We start from the raw sequence: 21,211 nt of genomic DNA, 5'->3' as shown, positions 1-21,211 counted from the left end.
CTAGTAGGCAGCTAGGAATGGGGCAAGGAGAGAGAGACAGAGAGACAGAGACAGACAGAGAGACAGAGAGAGACAGAGAGACAGAGAGAGACGGAGAGACAGAGAGAGAGACAGAGAGAGAGAGAGACAGAGAGACAGAGAGAGAGAGACAGAGACAGAGACAGAGAGAGAGACAGAGAGAGACAGAGAGAGAGACAGAGAGAGAGAGACAGAGAGAGAGAGAGAACATCCTTGACTATTAGGAGCCTAGCTCATTGGCAGACCTCAGAGAAAATGAGAGCAGGGTACTTTTGACCTAGCAAGGAGGGGTACACTTGCTTATATGGATGACTTCCTTTCTGATGAGTCAGGAACTTGAAAGAAGTAGCAAAAGCTATGGAGGGAGACTGGGAGAACCTCCCCTCCAAAACTCCTCATACCCATCTCTATCTAAAGAAAGAATGAAGCCATTCCTCAGCAGCCTAAAAAAGTAAATATTTGGGAAGATAAGAGCATGATTAATATATACAAATTATTCTGAAATAGCATGATTTTGAACAGGGTAACATGCAAGGAATCTAGAATTAATTAAAAGAAAAGTATAGCCAGAAAGTCAGAATATCTTTGAGGAAATGGGAATTCTCTATGATTTTCCTTGGGATAGTGTATGCACAGTCAGCTCATCTAAGAAGTTCCTGTTCTCATATTGTCCTACCATATTATAGCTGGGAAGGCTCTTAGTTCTCATTTTGACTGGCCTCCTCACTTTAACGATGAGGAAACCAGGATCCAGAGAAGGGAAATGACTTCTCCCTTCATGTAGAGCCAGGAAGCAACAGAGCAGAGATCAAAGCCCTGTTGTCTTCACTGAGACATCAGCCACTTACCTGCCACCATGTGCTGATGCCCCCATATCTGCTCTGCACGCCTTCCTTGTAAAAGCGGTTCATATAGTAATGAAGAAACATCTAAGTTTGCCAAATCATTTCCCACCAACCTCAACAGCTTTCTGGTCTCTCATGGTTCCAGCCAGACTTCAGTGTATTATGTCAGTCGGTTGTTGTGGCGGTTGTTGTTTTTTTAATAGGTAACTATACTTACTTGGTTGAATTTTATGGTATTAAATCCAGCGACAGCCAATAAGAAGTTGTCACAAATTGTGGATAAAACCTCACGATTACATAGTTTATCGCCGATGAATCGATTTATAATGTCATTTGGAAGGAATTCCTTTTCTCCAAATATGATCTGCAAAAGGCACGTTAAATAAAGATGCCAGTGAGAAATAAAGAGCTCTTTCCTGCCACCTGTACAGTACAGATGGACTGTCTCAGTAGTTTAGCCATTGCTTAGCATAAATGACCTGCCAGGGCTATTTTCCAGAGATGCCCCATTCATTACGCTTGGGCCTGTTCAGTCTCCAAAGAGGACTGATCCTGCCACACCTTGATGAACGAAGAAAGCCATAGAAAAAGTTCCCAAAGTGTCCTGTTCTTCCTAGCCAAAGCCAAAGTGAGGCCCAAAGGAGTGAGACCCGTCTTTAGTTTCTGGGCCGAGTTGACTGGAAAAGCGCAAGCTGTTGGCTTCTTCCCCAAGCCACGGGTATAGGCTCTGTTTGTCTGGGAGTAAAATTGGCAGGAAGGCACAGCCAAGAACATTGTGAGGCCCTTCAATGTGAAGCAGCCACATTTATAGCTCTTTGGTAAATCATGAGTAAAAAAGGCATCTTTAGAATAGCAGCTATTTTAGGGACTTCTGGGAAGATTGGAGAAGAAGCAACTACAGGAAAGCAAGTTTCCTCATGGTCTCCCATCAAAAAAGAGTCCCAGAGGGGCAGCTGGGTAGCTCAGTGGACTGAGAACCAGGCTTAGAGACAGGAGGTCCTGGGTTCAAACCCGGCCTCAGCCACTTCCCAGCTGTGTGACCCTGGACAAGTCACTTGACCCCCATTGCCTACCATTACCACTCTTCTGCCTTGGAACCAATACACAGTATTGACTCCAAGATGGAAGGAGAGAGTTTTAAAAAAAAGAGTCCCAGAAACACCAGAAATGACTGGTAAGATCAGAACAAAGCACTGCTGACCTGAGACTATGGTCTGCAATTGTATGAATGAACATCCCATTGAACTGGCCCTCCTGTGTGCAATGGATGGTGAGGGGGACCAAGAAAGCAGAGGAAAATGGAACTGATAAAAATCAGCCTAAGAAAGACAGAAGCTTTTCTGTCCCTATGAAAAATGAAGGAAGCAAGAGGAGACTTTGGGTAGGAAGGGAGAGGGAAGTGAAGAGAATTAATTTCAAGGTAAGAGTGGAGTCGAAGGAGCAGGAAACTAGCTAATGGATTTAGGAAAATTCAGAAGAGCAACAACACAAAGGAGAAATGGATTCCTTCCAGGGAAATAAACAGGAAACACATTCAGATCTTTCTTTAAAGAATACAGCAGACTTCTGACCAAGATGGCTGTCTGATGTTAAAAATCTATTTCTTTATGAAGGAAAAGCTTAGGAAAGACAAAATTCCAAGCATAATTGATTTAATATAAAACCAACTGTTCGATCAACGGTCATTTAATCTTCCAGTTAAATCAGAATTAAGTGAATAATTCACAGAGATTATTTTGTGGTTAAAAAAGGAACTTACAAAGAGGGGAAGATTTGCAATAAGGGGTGTTATTGCCAGAAAAGCTGAAGGAATTCCATTAAGAGAATGTGGGTTTTGGTAAGGGCAGAATTTACAGATTTGTGACTTACACAAAAGCCTTTTATGCAATAACTGTAGTTTGCACTGAGGATTCATAGATTTGTAACTTTAAAGGTATTTTTGCCATAATGTGAAATATGCGATAACCTTAGTAAGAGATTTCAACTCTTTTATAAGCAATGCTGGGAATCTTGTACTTTTATGGTGAAAACCTTGCTTTATGGAATCCTCCTTCCCTTGTCTCCATTGTAAGCCAATCAATTATCCTTCCTGTTCTTTACTCCAGCTAGTGTAGAAAGGACCTCAAGTTCTTCGGGTCTTTGGAAAATCCCATTTCGATGTGCATTTTCCCGGAGACATTGTTTCCAGAGTCCCAGAGCTTGTCTCTGTGTAGTATCTCATACATAACTCTGTGTGGATATATTAGACCACTGTCTTCCTTGTCCTGATTAAAGACTTGTCCTTTTTAACTACTTTGGTCATTCCATGTTTTTCAAAATCAGCAGTGGTTACAGGAACTAAACAAGGAAGTTGCTTCTTACTGGCTAGCCCACATAAAAGGTTTTTTTATTAACCTAACCTATAATAAAAATAAAATTTTCCTTCAGAGATATTCTACAACTAAATAATTAACTTCAATTATGAATTAATTCATTTGATTTTTATTTAATTAGTTAATAAAAATGAAGATTAATTAATGACTAATTAGGTGTTGCTGCTAAAAGTAACAATTTCTAAGAAAATATCTAGGTTGGCTTAACTAAGCTGGCTAACAGCTAGAACTAGCTCTTACTAAAATAAATCAACAAGACAAATCAAAGGAATCAATATCAACTATTCTTAAGTCTAATTATTTCACTGAACAGGGACAATAACTGAAATATTGCCCCAGCCTTAGTAACACTTACCTTAAACAATGTCTTAGGTAGATGTGCCAGGGTCAAGAAGGGACCATGCATATGATTAAGAATGGAAACTGGAGCTATCAAAAAATTTATCTTGATCCTTTCAGATACTTTGGGATTTGTTGACATTGCCGCAAAGGCTGAAAGAAAAAAGGAAACAAAATCATCTTCTCCCATTCCTATCCTATAGATACCCCCCCAAATTCATCATTCATCATCTCCTACATAGACTATGTTAATTTTCCCCTAGGGCAGTGATGGGTGAACTATTCCCCACTGGCCAGATGTAGTTTGCCTTAAGCAATTCCCTAGTCACTGCCTCTGGATGTGTGGGTATAGTGATTAGGGAATTGCTTAAGGCGGTGATAGGCAAACTTCTTGGGGGGGAGGGGGATAGTTTGCCCATCACTGCCCTAGGGGGGGTTTCCCTATCTCCAAGCCCTCTTCCATCTAATCCATCCTTCTGATTAGAGTTTTTCACAATTTCAGCCCAATCAACATTCTCCTGCCTCTGACATTTAATGGCTCTGAGTCTCAGTTCTGTCACCTATAAAATGAGATAGTAAGAGTACTTTTCTTATAAAGCTGATGTGAGGATCAATTGAAATAAGAATTGTAGAGCACTTTGATAACCTTAAAAGTGCTACATAAATGTTTATTGTTATTATTATTTTCTTTGCCCTATAGCACCTAGCACAAAGTTTGGGGCAGTAAAGTTTTATATAATTAAACATGGGTAAATTAAAAAAGGAATGAATAAATTGAATGAAAATTCAAAATGATTTTAGTAAAATGTATGCTGGTCTACAAAATATTCTATAAAATAAAATGGATGGAAATTTCATGAGGTAGCCCACCTACTTTTGAGGGCCTAAAGCTATCCTGAGGTCCTAATCTCACTTCAAGTACTTATCCTATTAAAATCATAGTTCATGAGAGTATGTCCATTATCTGGGGAAAGGCTGAACAAATTGTGATCTATGTTGGTCATGGAATTCTATTATGCTATAAGAAATGATAAACAGGATGATTTCAGAAAAGCCTGAAAAGATCTATATGAACTGAGGCAGAGTGAAATAAGCAGAACCAGGAGAACATTATACACAATCACAACAATACTGAACAATGATCCATTGTTAAAAAGACTTAGCTGCTCTCAGCAATACAATGATCCAGGACAATTCTGAATGACTTATGACAATGAATGTTATTTACCTTCAGAGAAAGAACTGTTGGAGTTAGATGCTGATCAAAGCAGACTATCTTTCACATTAGTTTATTTCTGGTTTTATTTTGGGGGTTTGGTTTTATATACGAATTCTCTTACAACAAAGACCAATATGGAAATATGTTTTGCATGATAATACATCTATAATCCAAATCAAATTGTTTACCATCTCCAAAACAAGGGAGGAAAAGGAGGGAGGGAGATAATTTGGCTCTTATAACTTCAGAAAATGTATGTTGAAAAGTATTGTTTCATGTAATTGAGAAAATAAAATATCTTTGAATAAAAAGAAATCATAGTTCATTAGCCCCTACCAAATGTCTTCCTTTTAAAAAGATCAAACAATAAGACAGGAAATTAAATTAAAAGCACATAATTAAACCAAATGGCAACAAATGAAAATTCACTATATGTGCAAAGAAAGTCCATTTGCTCATGAGCAAGTCATGTTCTTGGGGCTGAATTCCCCCTAACTGCAGAGGAGCCATTCACTTCTTCCTCACAGATGTCATTTGCCAACATAAAGAACTAGGTATATGAGGGAAAGACTGCAGATGGAACCTGCCTGGTAAGAGTCCACTATTGTCATTAAATATCAAAGAAACTAAAATTGTGACACTTTCAAAGATATTCACAAGAATTATTGTATTTTATGCAGGGAGAAATGATAAGCATACAGTGAAGTAAATGAATATAATATTACTTTTCTTTAGTCAACCCACATGGGTGGTAAAAGGTTTTGGGTTCATGCCAAATGAAGACTGATGAAAGAAATTATAAGTATTGAGCCTGGAGAAGAGCTGACTTCAGAGGTATAAGAATATGATAACTGCTTTCAAAGAGCTCAAGGGCTATCTCATAGAACAGTGATGGCAAACCTATGGCACGTATGCCAAAAAGGACCTGCAAAGCCCTCTCTGTGGGCACACCTGGAGTCGCCTGCCACAGTTTATTACTAGAAATCCAGAGGGACTCAGGGTGGATCTGTTACCATCCCCCTCTCAATGCACACCTGAGGACATTTCTTTCATCCTCCACTCCTCTGCCTTGCAGCCCCATGGGAGGGCTTCCTCCCTCCCCTGTCTGGGGTAAGGGAGAGCTCTGGGGTGAGAGAGTGAGGTGAGGGGGGCAGGGTGCTGTGCTTGGTCACCGGAGGGCTGGGTCATGGCACTTGGTCTGAGAGGTAGGTTGGGGGTGAAGCTCAACACTCTCTCTAAAAGGTTCACCATCACTGTCATAGAACAAGGATTAGACTTGTTCTATTTGGTCTCAGAGGGCAGAAATAGGAAATATTAGGGGGAAATAGCAGGAGCAAGTTTAGACTGGAAATGAAGGAAAAATTCAAAACAATTAGGACTACTTCAAAGAAGAATAGACTGCTGTAGGGGGGGGGAGCACATTTTGCACCCCTTCACTGGAGGGCATCAAGAAAAGGAAGGATGACCATTTGTTGAGGATCAAACCAAGACCACCAATAAGAATCTCTTCCAAATTCATGCCAGACCTAATGTCCACTTAAACTTGTATGATTTAAGGGACTGTAGATGAGAGGAACAAATGTATTTCAATGAAAGGACTTGTATGGGAAGTCTAGTAAATTTGTGTATTAGAAAACAATGTTAATGGAAACTCTTAGCCCTGAAATGTGTCAGCTCAAGATTGATTACTCTGAGCTGTATTTAACCATCAGAACTTAAACTCACTTAACCTAAAGTTTTAAGGTGACTCTAAGGAAGTTTGGAAATTCCTTATCTTTGCTAGACTAAATAGCAAGGGGTCCCTTTCAGACCTCGTGCTTAGCAAGCTCTGCTTAAAACATACCCCATTAGCATTACAGGGTACAACCAGAAATGCTCTGAAAATAATCCTTGCCTTTATGGAGTGCTTTCTCCCAACAGCCCTGAGTGTGTAAGATGTGTTCTATATGATGGAAAGAGGCAGGACTCTGAGAAGTTAGGAGCTTTCCCATGATAACCCACCTACTGAAGTTAGCATCTGGGGCAGAATTTCGCCCCAGGTATCCTGACTCTCAGTCCTTCTCTCTGATCATTACACTAGGCTCCCTCTCCCTGATGAAGGCTACCTAAAGCAGCTAAAATAAACTGTTCTGTCTCTAAACTTTTTCATAAGAACCTGCTGCTTGTCAGGCACAATACTCAGTTCCAAAAACGTTCAATTCCACCACTATCCAAAAAGTAAAGTTGGCATACCAATGGTGGTGCCTTGTGAATGTCCCACATAATACACTTTCTTCTGCTGAGTTTCCTTATTAATCAGGTCAAGAACAGCTGGAAGATCATATTTAGCCATTTCATCATAACTATAGGAACAAAAAGTAAAAGAAACTAAGTGAAAGAGATAAAAAATAAATTCCCATATTTAGATTTATGTCACCAGTGAGGACTCATGTACAACAAGAGGACATAAAAGACACCACCAAGGACACGTAATTGGAGAAGGAAGTGGCTCCATCATATAGCAAGATGGAAGAGTAACAGAGTGTTCATGTCTTTTTGATATCTAAAAAGTATCCAAAGAACCAGAGGAGTGCCTCCTACACAAGGGAGGTGGGCTCTACCAAGTTCTCTCTCTCCCTAAAGCACTTTGTATTGATTTTATCTGGATTCTGGGTATACTTATGTAAGCATATATTGTCTCTCTCCCTGAGGGCAGAAACTGTTCCATTTTTGCTATTTGTGTTCCTTACACTTAGCCCAACTTCTGGAGCCCTGATTCATTGATGGAATGAGAAGAACAACAAAAACATGAAAATAGAAAACCTGAATGAATTGAACTCCAGACCAGGAGAGAGTCCACACAATTGAGATCACAATTCCATTAGAATGTTGGTTACATAAAGAATTTCTGTAGCTAGCCCAACAGGAAAAAGCTATCTTCCAACCCTAAATTTGGAATTCTTTGTTTAAAAGTCTTTCATAATTGCTAGCACATATAGAGTTGTAAGGTTTGCATAGTGCTTTACATATGTCACAGGTGACTTTCTACATGGGTGGAGATTAATTGTTATGTGAGATATTATTATCAGGTAGGACAGTGCTGGGTCTGGAGTCAGGAAGACCTGAATTCAAATCTATCTTCTGACACTTAGCTCTGTGACCCTATACAAGTCATTCGCCCTTTATCTACCTCAGTTTCCTCAGTTGTAAAATGGGGATAATAGTAGCACCTACCTTCCAAGCTTATTGTGAGGATCAAACAAAATAATGTTTGTAAAGCACTTAGCACAGTGTCAGGCGTACAGTAGGTATGTAAGAAATTATTAATTCCTTCCTTCCTTCATTTTATCCTCATAACAACCCTAGCAAGGGAGGTACATTTATTCTTTTTTTTCTTCAGAAAAAGAAACCAAGACAGACAGAGGGTAAATGATTTGCCCAGGATTAGACAGCTAGTAAGTATCAGAAGCAGGATTATAAATCAGGTCTTCATGACTGTCTTTTTAACTTTAGTCCCAAGAGAACTAAATTGTTTTCTGGAAAATGAGAATGTGGGATAAACAACATTTCAGGAAGGGATAAGAGCATAAAGCTCTCTGGTCTATGAGGTACTTTTTCATCTATTCCTCTGTTCCTGAATAAACAGAGAAAATCTTTGTCTGACTCTCCCATCTTCTGCTCATACACTTTCCCTCTTCCTCTTCCCTCCTTTTTTGTCCTTTGGTCCGTCCCTTATTCCCAAAGACCAGAGTTGAGAATGATGCACGGTTGGGATTGAGGGAGGTTGAAGAAGGAGGAAAAATGTGGGAAAAACCAATCCAGTTCTTCTAATGTCACCAGAATTTCTGGACACAAAACTGTTGATATAAAGTAATTTTTCTGAGTCAAGATTTCTGAACTTTTATTTCTTACTCTCCTTGCAAATGGTTCTGTCATTCATATTTTACTCATTTTTTCAAAGTTTTTTTAGAGAAAGAAAGAATTGCATTTGCAAATCAGAAATCAAATACTATGAGTTTTCCTACCTGAACTCCCAGAATTCTTTGGAGTCTAGTGATAAATACTCATGCTTTCGGGACCAAACATTCCCCCGGCTGTTCCCCAACCATACATCATAACCGGCGTCAGCCAGGAGGAAGCCCAAGCTATTGTTTGGAAGGTTGGTAATCCAGCAGCTGGCACTCATGAGAAAACCATGTTGGAGAAATACAACAGGTCTCCTGCCTGAGAAAGAAACACAAAGAACCTTTAGCAATAGGATTTCTGTCAAAATGGGAAATTCTCACAGAACACCTTGAGAGTCACGTCCTTTAGAAATTTTTTTCTAATTTCTTCAAAGCTATTGAAGTTTTCTTTGGCTATTTCATTGTCCATATTTCAGGATTATCTGCATGACAAGAACAATAGCTCTGCCTTTTCTCCTCCTCATCAGAACCTTTGACCAAAAAGGGTTAGAATATCCAGTGATCAAAAGACAAAACACAAAATGAATGAAGAGGACACTCCCAAGGAAAGCCTCTGGCTTGTGCACAAGGTCATGTAATCTATGCTGGAAAGAGCTGTGGATTTTGAATGACAGACCTTCAATGTTGGAAGCGGCCTTAGATATCACCGGATCCATACCGTACTTCCACAAGTATCTCATCTATAGCAGAACAGACAATGGACAGCCTGTGCCACAATGAGAGGGAACTCACAAGCTCAAGGCAGATCATTTCTTCTCTGGTTACCTCCACATGTTAAGGAGGTTTTCTTTGCCTCTGACTCTTGGTAACAACCATGTACTGTTATCAAAATCTGACAACTGGGTGCCAAGACTTAGCTGAATCCCTCCTTCCACAAACCATTCATTGTAACATTAGAACCAAGAGGTACCATTTTTCCTCTGTTCTGTCTCTTAACCATAGATAGAATAGATCTAAACAACATATAAAATTATTAATTTTATCAACTGAAATTTACATAGCAAGATCTCTGATTCCACTCCAACCTTCCTTAATAAATGTTTCTCTTTCCTCCCCAAGCAGCACTCCTAATTCTCCTCCCCACTTACTCTACCATACTCCAAACAACTCTTCACATTGGCACTCATTGTACCCCTGGACTTTATCCACTTTCTGAGAACGTTTTTCTGATTGTCCTCTTTTCACATCTTCCTAAAATGTGGTACTCAAAGCACAATATTACATATGAGATTTGACTTTATTTCCCAGAACTTTTATTTGAATCTATTCATTTGAATATTTATTTGAATCTACTTTCCTCCCCTGCCCAGTGAGGAGAGCCATCCCATGCCCGAGTCTCCCTTTTCACCACCCAGTAGAAAATCCAATGTTCCTCTCCTCCTTCAACAGGCAGGACAAGGTCTTGACTTGTAATCATTGGTTTCATTTCAAATCTATTCACCTGTCCTGAGTTTCAACATGTGAAGTCACAAGCTCCAGGCCCCAGAAGTGAGAGAAACTGGAGAATTTAACCATAACTAATAATACCTGAATGATGGCCATCTGTTTTTCCATGTGGAATTCTGTTAATTGTAAGTATGTAACCATCTTCAGTTGTAACTTCATACTCTTCACTGGGGTAGCCCCAGTAGGAAATCATCTGGCTCTACATGAAGAAGAAAGCAAATTCTTTGTCATCACTACAGTATTTGTAGGAAATAAACAATAATTACACGTTTCATTTTGCTAGCAAATAGGTTCCAAAAGATTGGTGAGCACCAAAGTCACATGGTCAATTTGGACATATTTTTGCTCATTCTGAAAACAACTTACAACATTCATTACAGCTTCTGGGTTGTCTGGGCGGACTTCTGGAAAGACACAATGGACATTCCCAATGACATGAAGGAAACATGCCACAGCAAAGGGCCACCACATTTTGTACCTGCCTAAAATGGGAACATCATTAGGGTGATTTTAATCAGAGCAAGTTTTATTGAGCCATTGTTAACAGTTAATGTCCAATTAAATACCCACTTTCTCCCTATTTTTTTGGAATAATAAATCTATCAACACTGCCATGGTATCCGGAAAGAGCTTGTTGCTCTCTGGCCCACTGGCTCCACTCACCATCCCCAGAAATATCCAAAGCATTCTCCCTGCCAGTCACTTTGCTCTATGTACTGAGTCCTCCATGAGAATGAAAGCTTTCTGAGGAAAGGGACAGTTTGAGTTTTGTAAAAGAATAAAAGGTTGAGACTATCAAAGGAATTAATTTTTTTTTAGTATGAAAGAAGGTGACCTCGCCATACCAGATGTCTAGCTGTATTACAAAGTGCTAATAACCAAAATTATCTATTACTGGCTAAGAAACAGAGGAGAGGATAAATGGAATAGATTACAAGCAACCAAGTATTTGATAAACCCAATGATCCAAGCTTTGGGGAGAAGCTACTATTTGACAAAACCTGCTGGGAAAACGGGAAAAGAGCATGATAGAAACTAGGCATAGATCAGTATCTCACACCAAATGCCAATACAAAGTCAAAGATTTTTAGAGCAAATGTCACTGACAAAGGTCTCACTGCTCAAATCTGTAGAGAACTGAATCAAGTTCATCAGAATGCAAGCTATTCTTCAATTGATAAATACCCAAAAGATATGAAGAAATTAAAAGGACCTACAATCACATGAAAAAAGACTCCAAATAGCTAATGAGTAGAGAAATGCAAATTAAAACAACTCTGAGGTACCACCGTAATAGAACAAAAAAGAAAAATGATCATTATTTGGGGGAAATTTTAGACAATAATATACTGTTGGTGGAGTTGTGAACTGATGCAGCCATTCTGGAGAGAAATTTAGAACTATGTCCAAAGGAGTATAAAACTCGGCCTGCCCTTTGATTCAGCAATACCACTACTAAGTCTGTGTCCCAAAGAGATCAAAGAAAAGGAGAAAGAACGTATTTTTACAAAAATACGCGTAGCAGCATTTTTGTGTGTGTACGGTGGCAAAGAATTGAACATAGAAGGGATGTCCATCAATTGGGGAATGGCTGAACGAGTTGTGGTCTATGGTTATAATGGAGTACTATTGTGCTATGAGGAATGACAGGCAGGTGATCTCAGAGAGAAAGCTAAGAGAGCAGAACCAAAGAACACCGTGCACAGTAACAATACTGTACGATGATCAGCTATGAGTGACTTCACTATTATCAGCAATGCAAAGGTCCAAGACAACACCAAGGGGACTACGAGGAAAAATGGGATCCACCACCAAAGAGGGAACTGAATGCAGATCTAACCACACCCATTTTCCACTTTATTTCCTTCATGAGTATTTTTTTGGTGTGTGTGATATATATATACTTTCACAACATGATAAATATAGAATTATGTATTACATGACAGCATTTGTATCACCTATATCACATGGATTGCTGTCTCAGAGAAGGGGGGAGAAAAGGAGGGATGGATAGAATTCAAATCACAGATTGTCAGAAAACAAATACTAAAAATTATTTCTACATGTAACAAGGGAGGGAGAATTCAATAAAACAGTACTAGAAACCCTTTTAAAAAGGAACATAAGCATTTTCAGGGTAAGGACTGCTTTTTCTGCTTTTTACATTTGTACTACCCATGAATAGTACAGTGCTTGATACATGGTCATTATTTAACAAATGCTTGTTGGCTTGATTTTTTTCATTCATTTCATTCAATCATCAGCAAATGTCTTCTCTAACCTCAGCCCATTCCCTCTGAGGCATGGTTCAATGGAAAGAGCAATGGCTCTGCAGTGAGAGGACCTGGATTCAGTTTCTGCTTCTGATGCTACTACCTGTTGTGCTACCAGTTTCTTCATCTATAAAATGAGAGGGATGAAATGAATCACTTTCAATATCCCTTCAAGTATTAGCCATGTCCCTTGGGGAGCCTTCTAGCCAACCAATATGGCCCTGGGGGTTGCTTCCTTTACTCTGGATTCTCTGAGATCACACACACACACACACACACACACACACACACACACACACATGACCAGTAACAACCAGATTCCAACATTGTCCACTATAGATATTAGCAGCAATTGTTGATAAGTATATCCTACCTACCAACCTTCTCTCTACCAACCATAGCTAGGTAATGCAATTGATATATGACTAGGCCAAATAAAGAAGTTTTGAGTTCAAAACTAGCCTCTGACACTAGTTCTTGTGTCCATGGGCAAATTACTAAACTTCTACTGCCTTAGATTCTGCAACAGTAAAACAAGGTAATGAAAGGATATCTCCTAGGGTTGTCGTGAAGGCCAAATGATAGAATATTCATCCAGCACTTAGCACAGTGCCTGACACATCATAAGTGCTTCTTCAATCTATCTTGACTCCTTCCTGAAGCTAGACCCATTCTTCCCATTTCTGCATTCCCATGAAACAAAGTAGTGAATCATCCAATCACCTTTTTAAAGTGATCACTCCCATGACTGCTCCCCCTCCATCACCACTAATCAGTAATGGAGAGCTAGGAGCTGACCGTCCCCAACAAAGGAAACTAAGAGTGTGCCCCATCCTCAGAGTTCCCTAGACAATATTATTGTGTACATACCCACTGAGTCAAGAAGCAATAGTTAAGTTCTTACTTTATGCTAGGCACTCTGCTAAGGATTGGAGATGAATAAATAAAGTAAAACCAGTCTCTGTCCTCAGGGAGCTTATTGTATAATGTGGGAAAGAACATATAAAAAGCAGAAGGCACAAGAAAAATACAGAGTGGAGTGAAATGGTAAGCCCAGTGGGAATGGCAGCCACAGGGATCAGGAGGCCTCCTAAGGGTATTGTTGAGCCAAATCTTAAAGAAAGTCAGAGATGCCAAGATTAGGGAAACTGGGATCTAGAACATTCCAAGCTTGGGGAATAATGAGTCCTCAAACAGAAGACAAGATGGCCTTGGAAATAATGATCTTGCATAATATTTCTCTTCCTCACTTATTCAATGACCTACGACATCTTTTAAGTCCTTTCAATCCACATTTAACAGGCATGTGTACAGCTCCTGACCTCATAGACTTATGGTTTAACAAGGGACTTAACAAGTACAGAATTCACGCAACTCATGATTCAATAATATCCATTTGCTCCACACCAGACACAGTTCTGCACAGAACAGGGATTCTCCAGCCTCCATTGCATAAAGGCCAGATCCATTGCCTTTTGCCCTCCCACAAGTTATACTAGGAGGAGTCTCTCACTTCTGCCAGTAGCTCAAGCCTTGCCAGTTTTGGTCTCCCAATTTGAGGCATCCAAGCTCTCCAGGTTCCTTTAACCACTTAAGGCTCAGAATAGCTTTTACAAATAAATGTCTACTTTATTTCAAAAGTATAGCAAAAACAAACATGAAAAAAATTCACGTATTAATTAGGTAGTTATAATCTGCCTACACCGCCTCAGGACTACAGGGAAAGGAAAATCTTGAGATCAGGTTCACAGTTCTTACACAGCGTAAGTCCCATCAAGTTCCAAGACCAAGCCTCTCCTTACCCTCTGCCCTGGGACTGTGGCCTAGGACTCTGGCTTCCCTGTGGGTCAGCAGCAACATCTGGCTTAGAATTTTGGACCCTAATGTCCCAGATTCTGGACTTCCCTCCCTGAATCTAAAACTGGAAAGGACAAACAAAACAAGACAAATTTCCCAAATCCATTTCTATACTCACACATCTCATAAATATTCCCATTTCTCTCCACTCGCTCAGAGCCTACCTTCATGGGCTTAGAATTCAATGGGAAGCAAAGGGAATAACATGTCCCCATCTTCTGCCATACTACAAACATTCAATAATAATCTGTCTTTTTTAGTCCTTCATCACTTCGTACCTAGATGACCACAAGAGTCATCTATTGGTCTCTGCCTATTCAGAGCCATACTACACTCTGCTTCCTAATGTAGAAGGTCTGATCACGTCACCTTTGTCAGCTCCTTGCTCAGTGGGGCCCCAGTGACTTCCTATCACTTTCAAAATCAACTCTAGGGGGCAGCTGGGTAGCTCAGCAGATTGAGAGCCAGGCCTAGAGATGGGAGGTCCTAGGTTCAAATCCGGCCTCAGACACTTCCCAGCTGTGTGACCCTGGGCAAGTCACTTGACCCCCATTGCCTACCCTTACCAATCTTCTACCTATAAGTCAATACACAGAAATTAAGGGTTTAAAATTTAAAAAAAATCAACTCTAAATTGCCCTTTGTCATTTAAGCTTTTCAGAATCTGACCTGTCCTACCTGTCTGTCTTCTTATCTTTTACTCCCCTTCAAACAATTCTCAGCCTACTTCTTCTTCATCAAACATAACGTTCCATCTACTGACTTGGCCTTTGTACTGGCTACTCACCAAGATTGGCATGGGTAGCCCCCCCCTTCACCACTTCTCCCTTTTAGTTTCATCTTGACTTACTTCAAAATCCAGCTCAAAATTCTGCCTTTTAAAAAAGGGAGACCTGTTCCAGTCCTTGCCCATAGTGTCCTCCCCTCTCAGATCTCCTGAAATGTCCTCTCTAGAGATCTATCTTGGGTGAATCTAGTTATTCCCATGTTGTCACCCCCATAAGAATGTGAGCTCTTTGAAGTCAGGCACTATTTCTGCCATTAATTGTACTCCCACCCTTAGCCCTTCATTTGGCCGGCACATGGTGACCAAGAGACAAATCCAGGATAAAATTTGATAGCTATGAATATAAAGTCTTATATTTCTGTTCAAAGAATCAATCAGTCAAATCCAGATTGGGGGAAATGTGGCCAAGATTCCTTCCCTTTCCACCCTACTCCATCTCTAAATTCTCCAGAAACAACAGATGTTTCTGCTCAATCATAGAAGGGAAAGGAGAAGGAGCAAAAAAATTGTGTGAGATAAAATTATTTGTGTACTTATATAATGAAATCCAATGGGAAGCACTTCACTGAGGCTGGTAGAAAGGGGCCAGTCAGAAGCTATTCAGTGACGCCACCCTGGACCAAGCACTCAGATAGTCAGTGTCCTTGTAAGGAGGCTCAGACTACCCAGTGTCCTGTCCTCAAGGGTCTGTGGATAGTAGAAAGGAAAAGACCAAAGAGAACAATGAAAGCATTGGGTGATACATGCAAAAGACATGAACACTAAAAATAAAAACATTTTCTAAAGCAAGGTATCAATAAAAGCTTGGCATTCAAGTAGATGAATGAGAACAGAAAATCCTAAAAAGAGATGACAAATGAATAAAACCTGAAAATGAACCAAAGTACTTAAAATAAATACTATAATATTAAAGAATGTAATATTTTCTGACAAATGACAGATTTCTACAGCTTTCTCAGAGATCATGAACCAACAGTAAAAAACAGACATTCAAATAAATCCAGAGGAATTTTTAAAAGAAATAAAAATCAAGAACGAATTTTTGTCAGAAATTAAAGCTCTCCGGGCAGCTGGGTAGCTCAGTGGAGTGAGAGTCAGGCCTAGAGACAGGAGGTTCTAGATTCAAACCTGGCCTCAGCCACTTCCCAGCTGTGTGACCCTGGGCAAGTCACTTGACCCCCATTGCCCACCCTTACCAATCTTCCACCTATGAGACAATACACCGAAGTACAAGGGTTTAAAAAAAAATTAAAAAAAAAAAAAGAAAAGAAATTAAAGCTCTCAAAGCAGAAATTAGAGCTCATAACAAACAATTTAAAAACACAATTTTCAGAATAAAAATAATGAGAGAATGGTAGATATGGAACACAAAAATACTGTATTAGAGGGAAATTGGTAGGAAGAAAAGCAAAATGCAAGGTGTGGATTCTATACAAGCGAATTTGACTTGTCTTAAAGCCAAGACCAGATAACTTAAATATCACAGCTCTAAAAATAACATGAGAAATTTAGAGGAAAAAATCTTGAATACCATAATTAAGGAAATGGTATAAGAAAGTATAGAACTCTTGAATATAGATAAAGCATTCATCAAGAAAATCCTCAGACTGCTAACAAAAAAGGGGAGTAGTGCTTATTCTTCAAAATCCAAGATACATAGAGGGTAAATTAACAATTTCATTCACAAACAGAAATTGTGCAGGAAGCTAAGAAAAAAATCTTCAAATACAGAGGAAAGGCAACTCAAGTATCATGGGATTATTCTATAGCTACAAAAATAAAAGAAGATAATGGAAAATGTTAGATTTAAAAGAATCATTTGAAGGGACTAGGGAATGTCTACCTTGAAAGATCAGAAGGATTCAATAGCTGGCTTTCTATTGGAAAAACTTACAAGTAAAAGAAAGATTATAACTGGTGTCTTCTGCCCAATAGGGCTTAACTGGAAATAACAGGTGAGAATTTCAATGAACATGTAAGCATGATATCAGGAAAACTGGGATGATAATTAAAGATATCATAACTCAGAATGGGCTGACTTGGGAGAGAGTTGAATTTCCCTTCCTGGAGATAATTAGGACTAGGTAATTACTTCTCAGGTACAGTTTGGTAGAGGTTTTAGAGTATGGGTTGAACTATAGAGCTGCTGAGATTTCTTCCAACTCTGATACACTGTGATTCCCATATGAAAAAAAAAGTCCTTTCCTCAGTGGTTAGAGTTTACCAAAAAGTTTAAAAAACACAATTAAAATTTAAGCTAGATTTTCATAAGTAAAGAAATTAGTGATTTTGTTACCGCTAATGTTTCTTCTTTAAGAAACTATCTTTGTCACCCTTTGAGAAAAGACATTTCACAAGATTAATATTCAACTTTTCCCTTAACTACACAATCCCAGAAATTAAATTTTTAAGAAGACAGAAAAAAATTCTTTTGAGGTGCAATTTTCCCTATTCTAGTCAATGTAACAGGTTCAGAGGTTGATTTTTAAAATCCATTTTAAAAGATGAAGGTGTCTTACCTACTAAAGAATGTACCAGAACTATTGAATTACAAGATTAAGATATTATCACTTATTTTTCAGGAATCTTCCCTCTGGTTCAGGTCAGGAATTGTGCTCAATTCTTTTTCTTCCCTATATATACTTAAATTTTATCTAACAATGGAATATAAATTACCTTTAGTCATAAGGAGTCCTAGTATTAGCTTAATACCTAAAAGACACAAATAATAAATCATATGTTGTGTAAGTACTTAGATTAAAATAGATGATTTGATAAGATCAGTTCTAAAGCCCCTTCCTCTAACAAAGAAATCCTTAAATTGTTTTGTATCGTGAAATCCTTTGGCAATCTGATAAAACTATGGAAGACTTCTTAGATATTGTTAAACGAAAAAAGTGGCATAAGATTGCAAGGAAATATGAAATTAAATTCAATGATATTGAAATTGTGATATCAATATATTTTTTAGAAGTTTATGGTTCAGACCACCTATCTTATAGCAACAATCCATCCCTTACACACATCCCCTGGGCTAATTGATCTTGTGCATTCTAACAGTAACAGTTTGCAATTCTGTTGTACAGCAGTCTTGCCCAGCACCCTGGAACAAAAAGTGAATTTGATCTTATACCAATCAATACATATCCTGGCTGTTTCTCATTATTAGGTACTCTCTACCTGAATTTACTCTTGTTTTCTAGTAGCCCTACCAAAAAGTAGAGGAAAGACTAGATTTTACTCAACACTCCACACTTTCTTCAGATTTTTTTAACTCAAACAATAAACATTTACTGGACAAAAAGGAAAGAGTGAGAATAATGAAAACATAAAGTCCTTCCAGAAATCTGGATTATGAGTGAAATCATTATTCCTTTTTCACAAATGAAGAAATTGTCTTGAAGAGGACAAGTGATTAAATATTCCAGAAAAACATAGTGTGATACTGGCAGAACCAGTATTTAAATTCATATCTCCTGAGTATAAGTACCATTTTATGATACCATAACTCTTTCTGTCAATCAAAAGAAAATTCAGGTATAAGACTCATGAATTCTCCTCAGATGCATTTGGTTGGACTCATGTATTTTGACAAACTTTTGACAAAGTTTGAACTTTAAAATATGAGAGTTTTCAACATACAATATTTCAAAGAATAAGTTTCCAAGGAATAATGTGTTCATGCAGTGATTAAAAAAATACTTCAATGAATAAGTCCTGAAAAAGAATTTTGGAATTTGATCTTTCCTGAAACGGAGACCTTCCTAGTATGCATCTAAAGAGAAGGGTGCTTGTACTAGACAAGTATATAATTGGAAGTTTTATGCAGGTCTCGAAGTGCTTTCTACTCTTAACTTTAAACCAAGAGAACCCAGGAAATAAATAGCTTTCCAAATCTGCTATTTCAATAGCACTGCCTTCTCTGTGGCATCATCTGATTCTTTATAAATTTATGGTTAGTAATAAGTAATAATTAATTATTTTGCTTTTATTAATTTTAAAATTTTTAATTATATACCTAATAACTACATCATCAACAAAAAATTAATTAATGTATAAAAAGTTATGTGTAAAACCACACATTCCACATTGTTTCTAATTTTTTTTGAAAATATGTAAATTATATATGTATACTAATAGAAACATCCTTTACTTTTGAGTCCCCTTTGGATTTGTTTTACTTGTATATTTTTTTCTTTTGAGTTTGTGGCTGTTATTTTTTTAATTTGATAATGGTTGTATTATTCTTTTTCTCTTTGCTTCTCTTTTCATCTCATATATTTTCTTAATTTTCTTTCTATTTCCTATATTTGTCATTTCTAAAAACATAATGCAATCTATTAAATTTGAATATCACAATCTATCCATTAAACCCATTTATTCCAGTTGTTTTGTCATTATAAAAAAAAGTTTTAATGAATATTTTCATATACACACAGCTTTTTACCATCTCAATAATGCCCCATGAGCATTATTGCAATAATGCCCCCTAATCCTAGTAATGGGATTTGTAGGACAAAGAGAATGAATAGCACATTTCCATCTTGTTTCCAAAAAAAACAATTCACAGCTACTGTAGCAAGGCCTGTTTCTCTTTGTTCCTATAAGCATTTAATTTAGTCACTCTAACCCACTGGGCTTTTGGTTAACACACAAGATCATATTTATCTAGATTGGTCCTTAGGCAGCAGACACAATATGTTGTCAAGACTATTCTCTTTCCAAAACTAAATCTTTCCATATTGGTCATACCAAATGGAACTTTCTTCCAATGCCACAACCCCTCTGGAATATAGGGTTACCTCAATAGTATGATGAGTATTAAATTAATACTTTTGCAGAATATGTATGATTTTTTTAATTACAAAGGGCTCTCTTTTTTTAGGTTTTTTTTTTCCTTTATTTTATTCCAGTGACAAATTTACACAAAAGTTTTCCAAGATTACATGATTTATGTTGTCTCCCTCCCCTTTTCTCTCCCCTCTCCTGGAGCTGATGAGCACAGAATACTTATGATCCATAAACCTTTGTTGTCCCACAAGAAACTCTTGCTCTCGATGCTAAGACACTCTACCAAAACCATCTTGAATTCATCTTGTATAGAATTATATATAGACTTGTATCTCCTATTGTATTACAATCTCCTGGGGTTCAAGGACTATTCTATTAATGATCTTGTACCCCTGGGTCTTTGCATTGCTCTTGTAACATAGTAGGCACTAAATAAATACTATTGATTAGATGATTAAAAAAGAACTCAGATTAGAATGGGAAACAATTTGTTAAGCAATTCCTAGGTTTGAAGATGTATACTAAGTCATAAATATATATATATATATGCATATATATATATACATAAAAATAGAGATGCAAGAACATCCTTATTAGAAAGTAACTTCCGTCCTTTTTAGGAGAAACAATCTAAAAGGATTTAGTGTCAGAGCAGATAGAAAGGCCTTGCGGTTCTTAGGTTTTCAGAGGTACCCAGGATAACAAAACCCGTGAATCTGTGGTATGTAAATGGCAATGACTCAGGATCCATAAGACAAAGCAACAGGACAAATGGTAATGCCTGATATCCTTAGGAATTAACCAGAGGTCCAGTAGCCCACCATCTTACTGGTACGATTATTCATAGTGATCCCCTGCTCATCCAAACAATATTATTGGCCATGACCATAGCCAATCATTTTTTAGAAAGATGTAATAGTCTTGAGTTGAATACAGGTCTAAGTTACCTAAGTGAGGGCAAGAATCAGGGCTGTCAGTATCCAACTACCATGGGACATCCAGTATCTAGTGGGATGTGGACAATGGGGAATGAAGTAGAGGAAGAGAAAGGAGCCCTGCTGCCTAGTTCAGTTGTGCCCTGTGGGAAGCCAATAAGAGAATAGATAAAAATCTGAGACTCCTCTTTTGACCCCTTTTGTGATCCTTGTGATTTCTTGTTGAAAAGTATTATGGTCTTATTGAAAAGCTTTAAGTTCCTAGCAAACCTGAATTTAAAAGGTTAACACTGTTCCCCTTTGACCAGGAATGCTGCTGCCTGGTATAGCCAAGGCAAAAACTTTAGCAGGGACAAAATACTCCCCAACTTGGCTTTCTGATAAG

At 38.1% G+C, this 21,211-nt stretch overlaps 1 protein-coding gene across 1 annotated transcript in view; it reads right to left on the bottom strand.

Annotated features, from left to right (window-relative positions):
• The window catches only part of LOC123234437 (gastric triacylglycerol lipase-like), a 111,458-nt gene extending 100,804 nt beyond the window's left edge, over positions 1–10,654 (bottom strand). Inside the window, exons 1-3 of the mRNA XM_044660337.1 lie at positions 10,550–10,654; positions 10,265–10,382; positions 8,798–8,996 (exon numbers count right to left, since the gene is read on the bottom strand). Coding sequence (XP_044516272.1) covers positions 8,798–8,996; positions 10,265–10,382; positions 10,550–10,654 — 422 coding nt within the window. The remainder of the gene's footprint in view (positions 1–8,797; positions 8,997–10,264; positions 10,383–10,549) is intronic.
• Between the last annotated feature and the right edge of the window lie 10,557 nt (positions 10,655–21,211).

The sequence above is a fragment of the Gracilinanus agilis genome, chromosome 2 (genome assembly GCF_016433145.1).
Source record: "Gracilinanus agilis isolate LMUSP501 chromosome 2, AgileGrace, whole genome shotgun sequence".
Classification (NCBI taxonomy): Eukaryota; Metazoa; Chordata; class Mammalia; order Didelphimorphia; family Didelphidae; genus Gracilinanus; species Gracilinanus agilis.
Note: the sequence above shows the minus strand (reverse complement) of the source record. Positions and strands in the feature narration are given on the sequence as shown.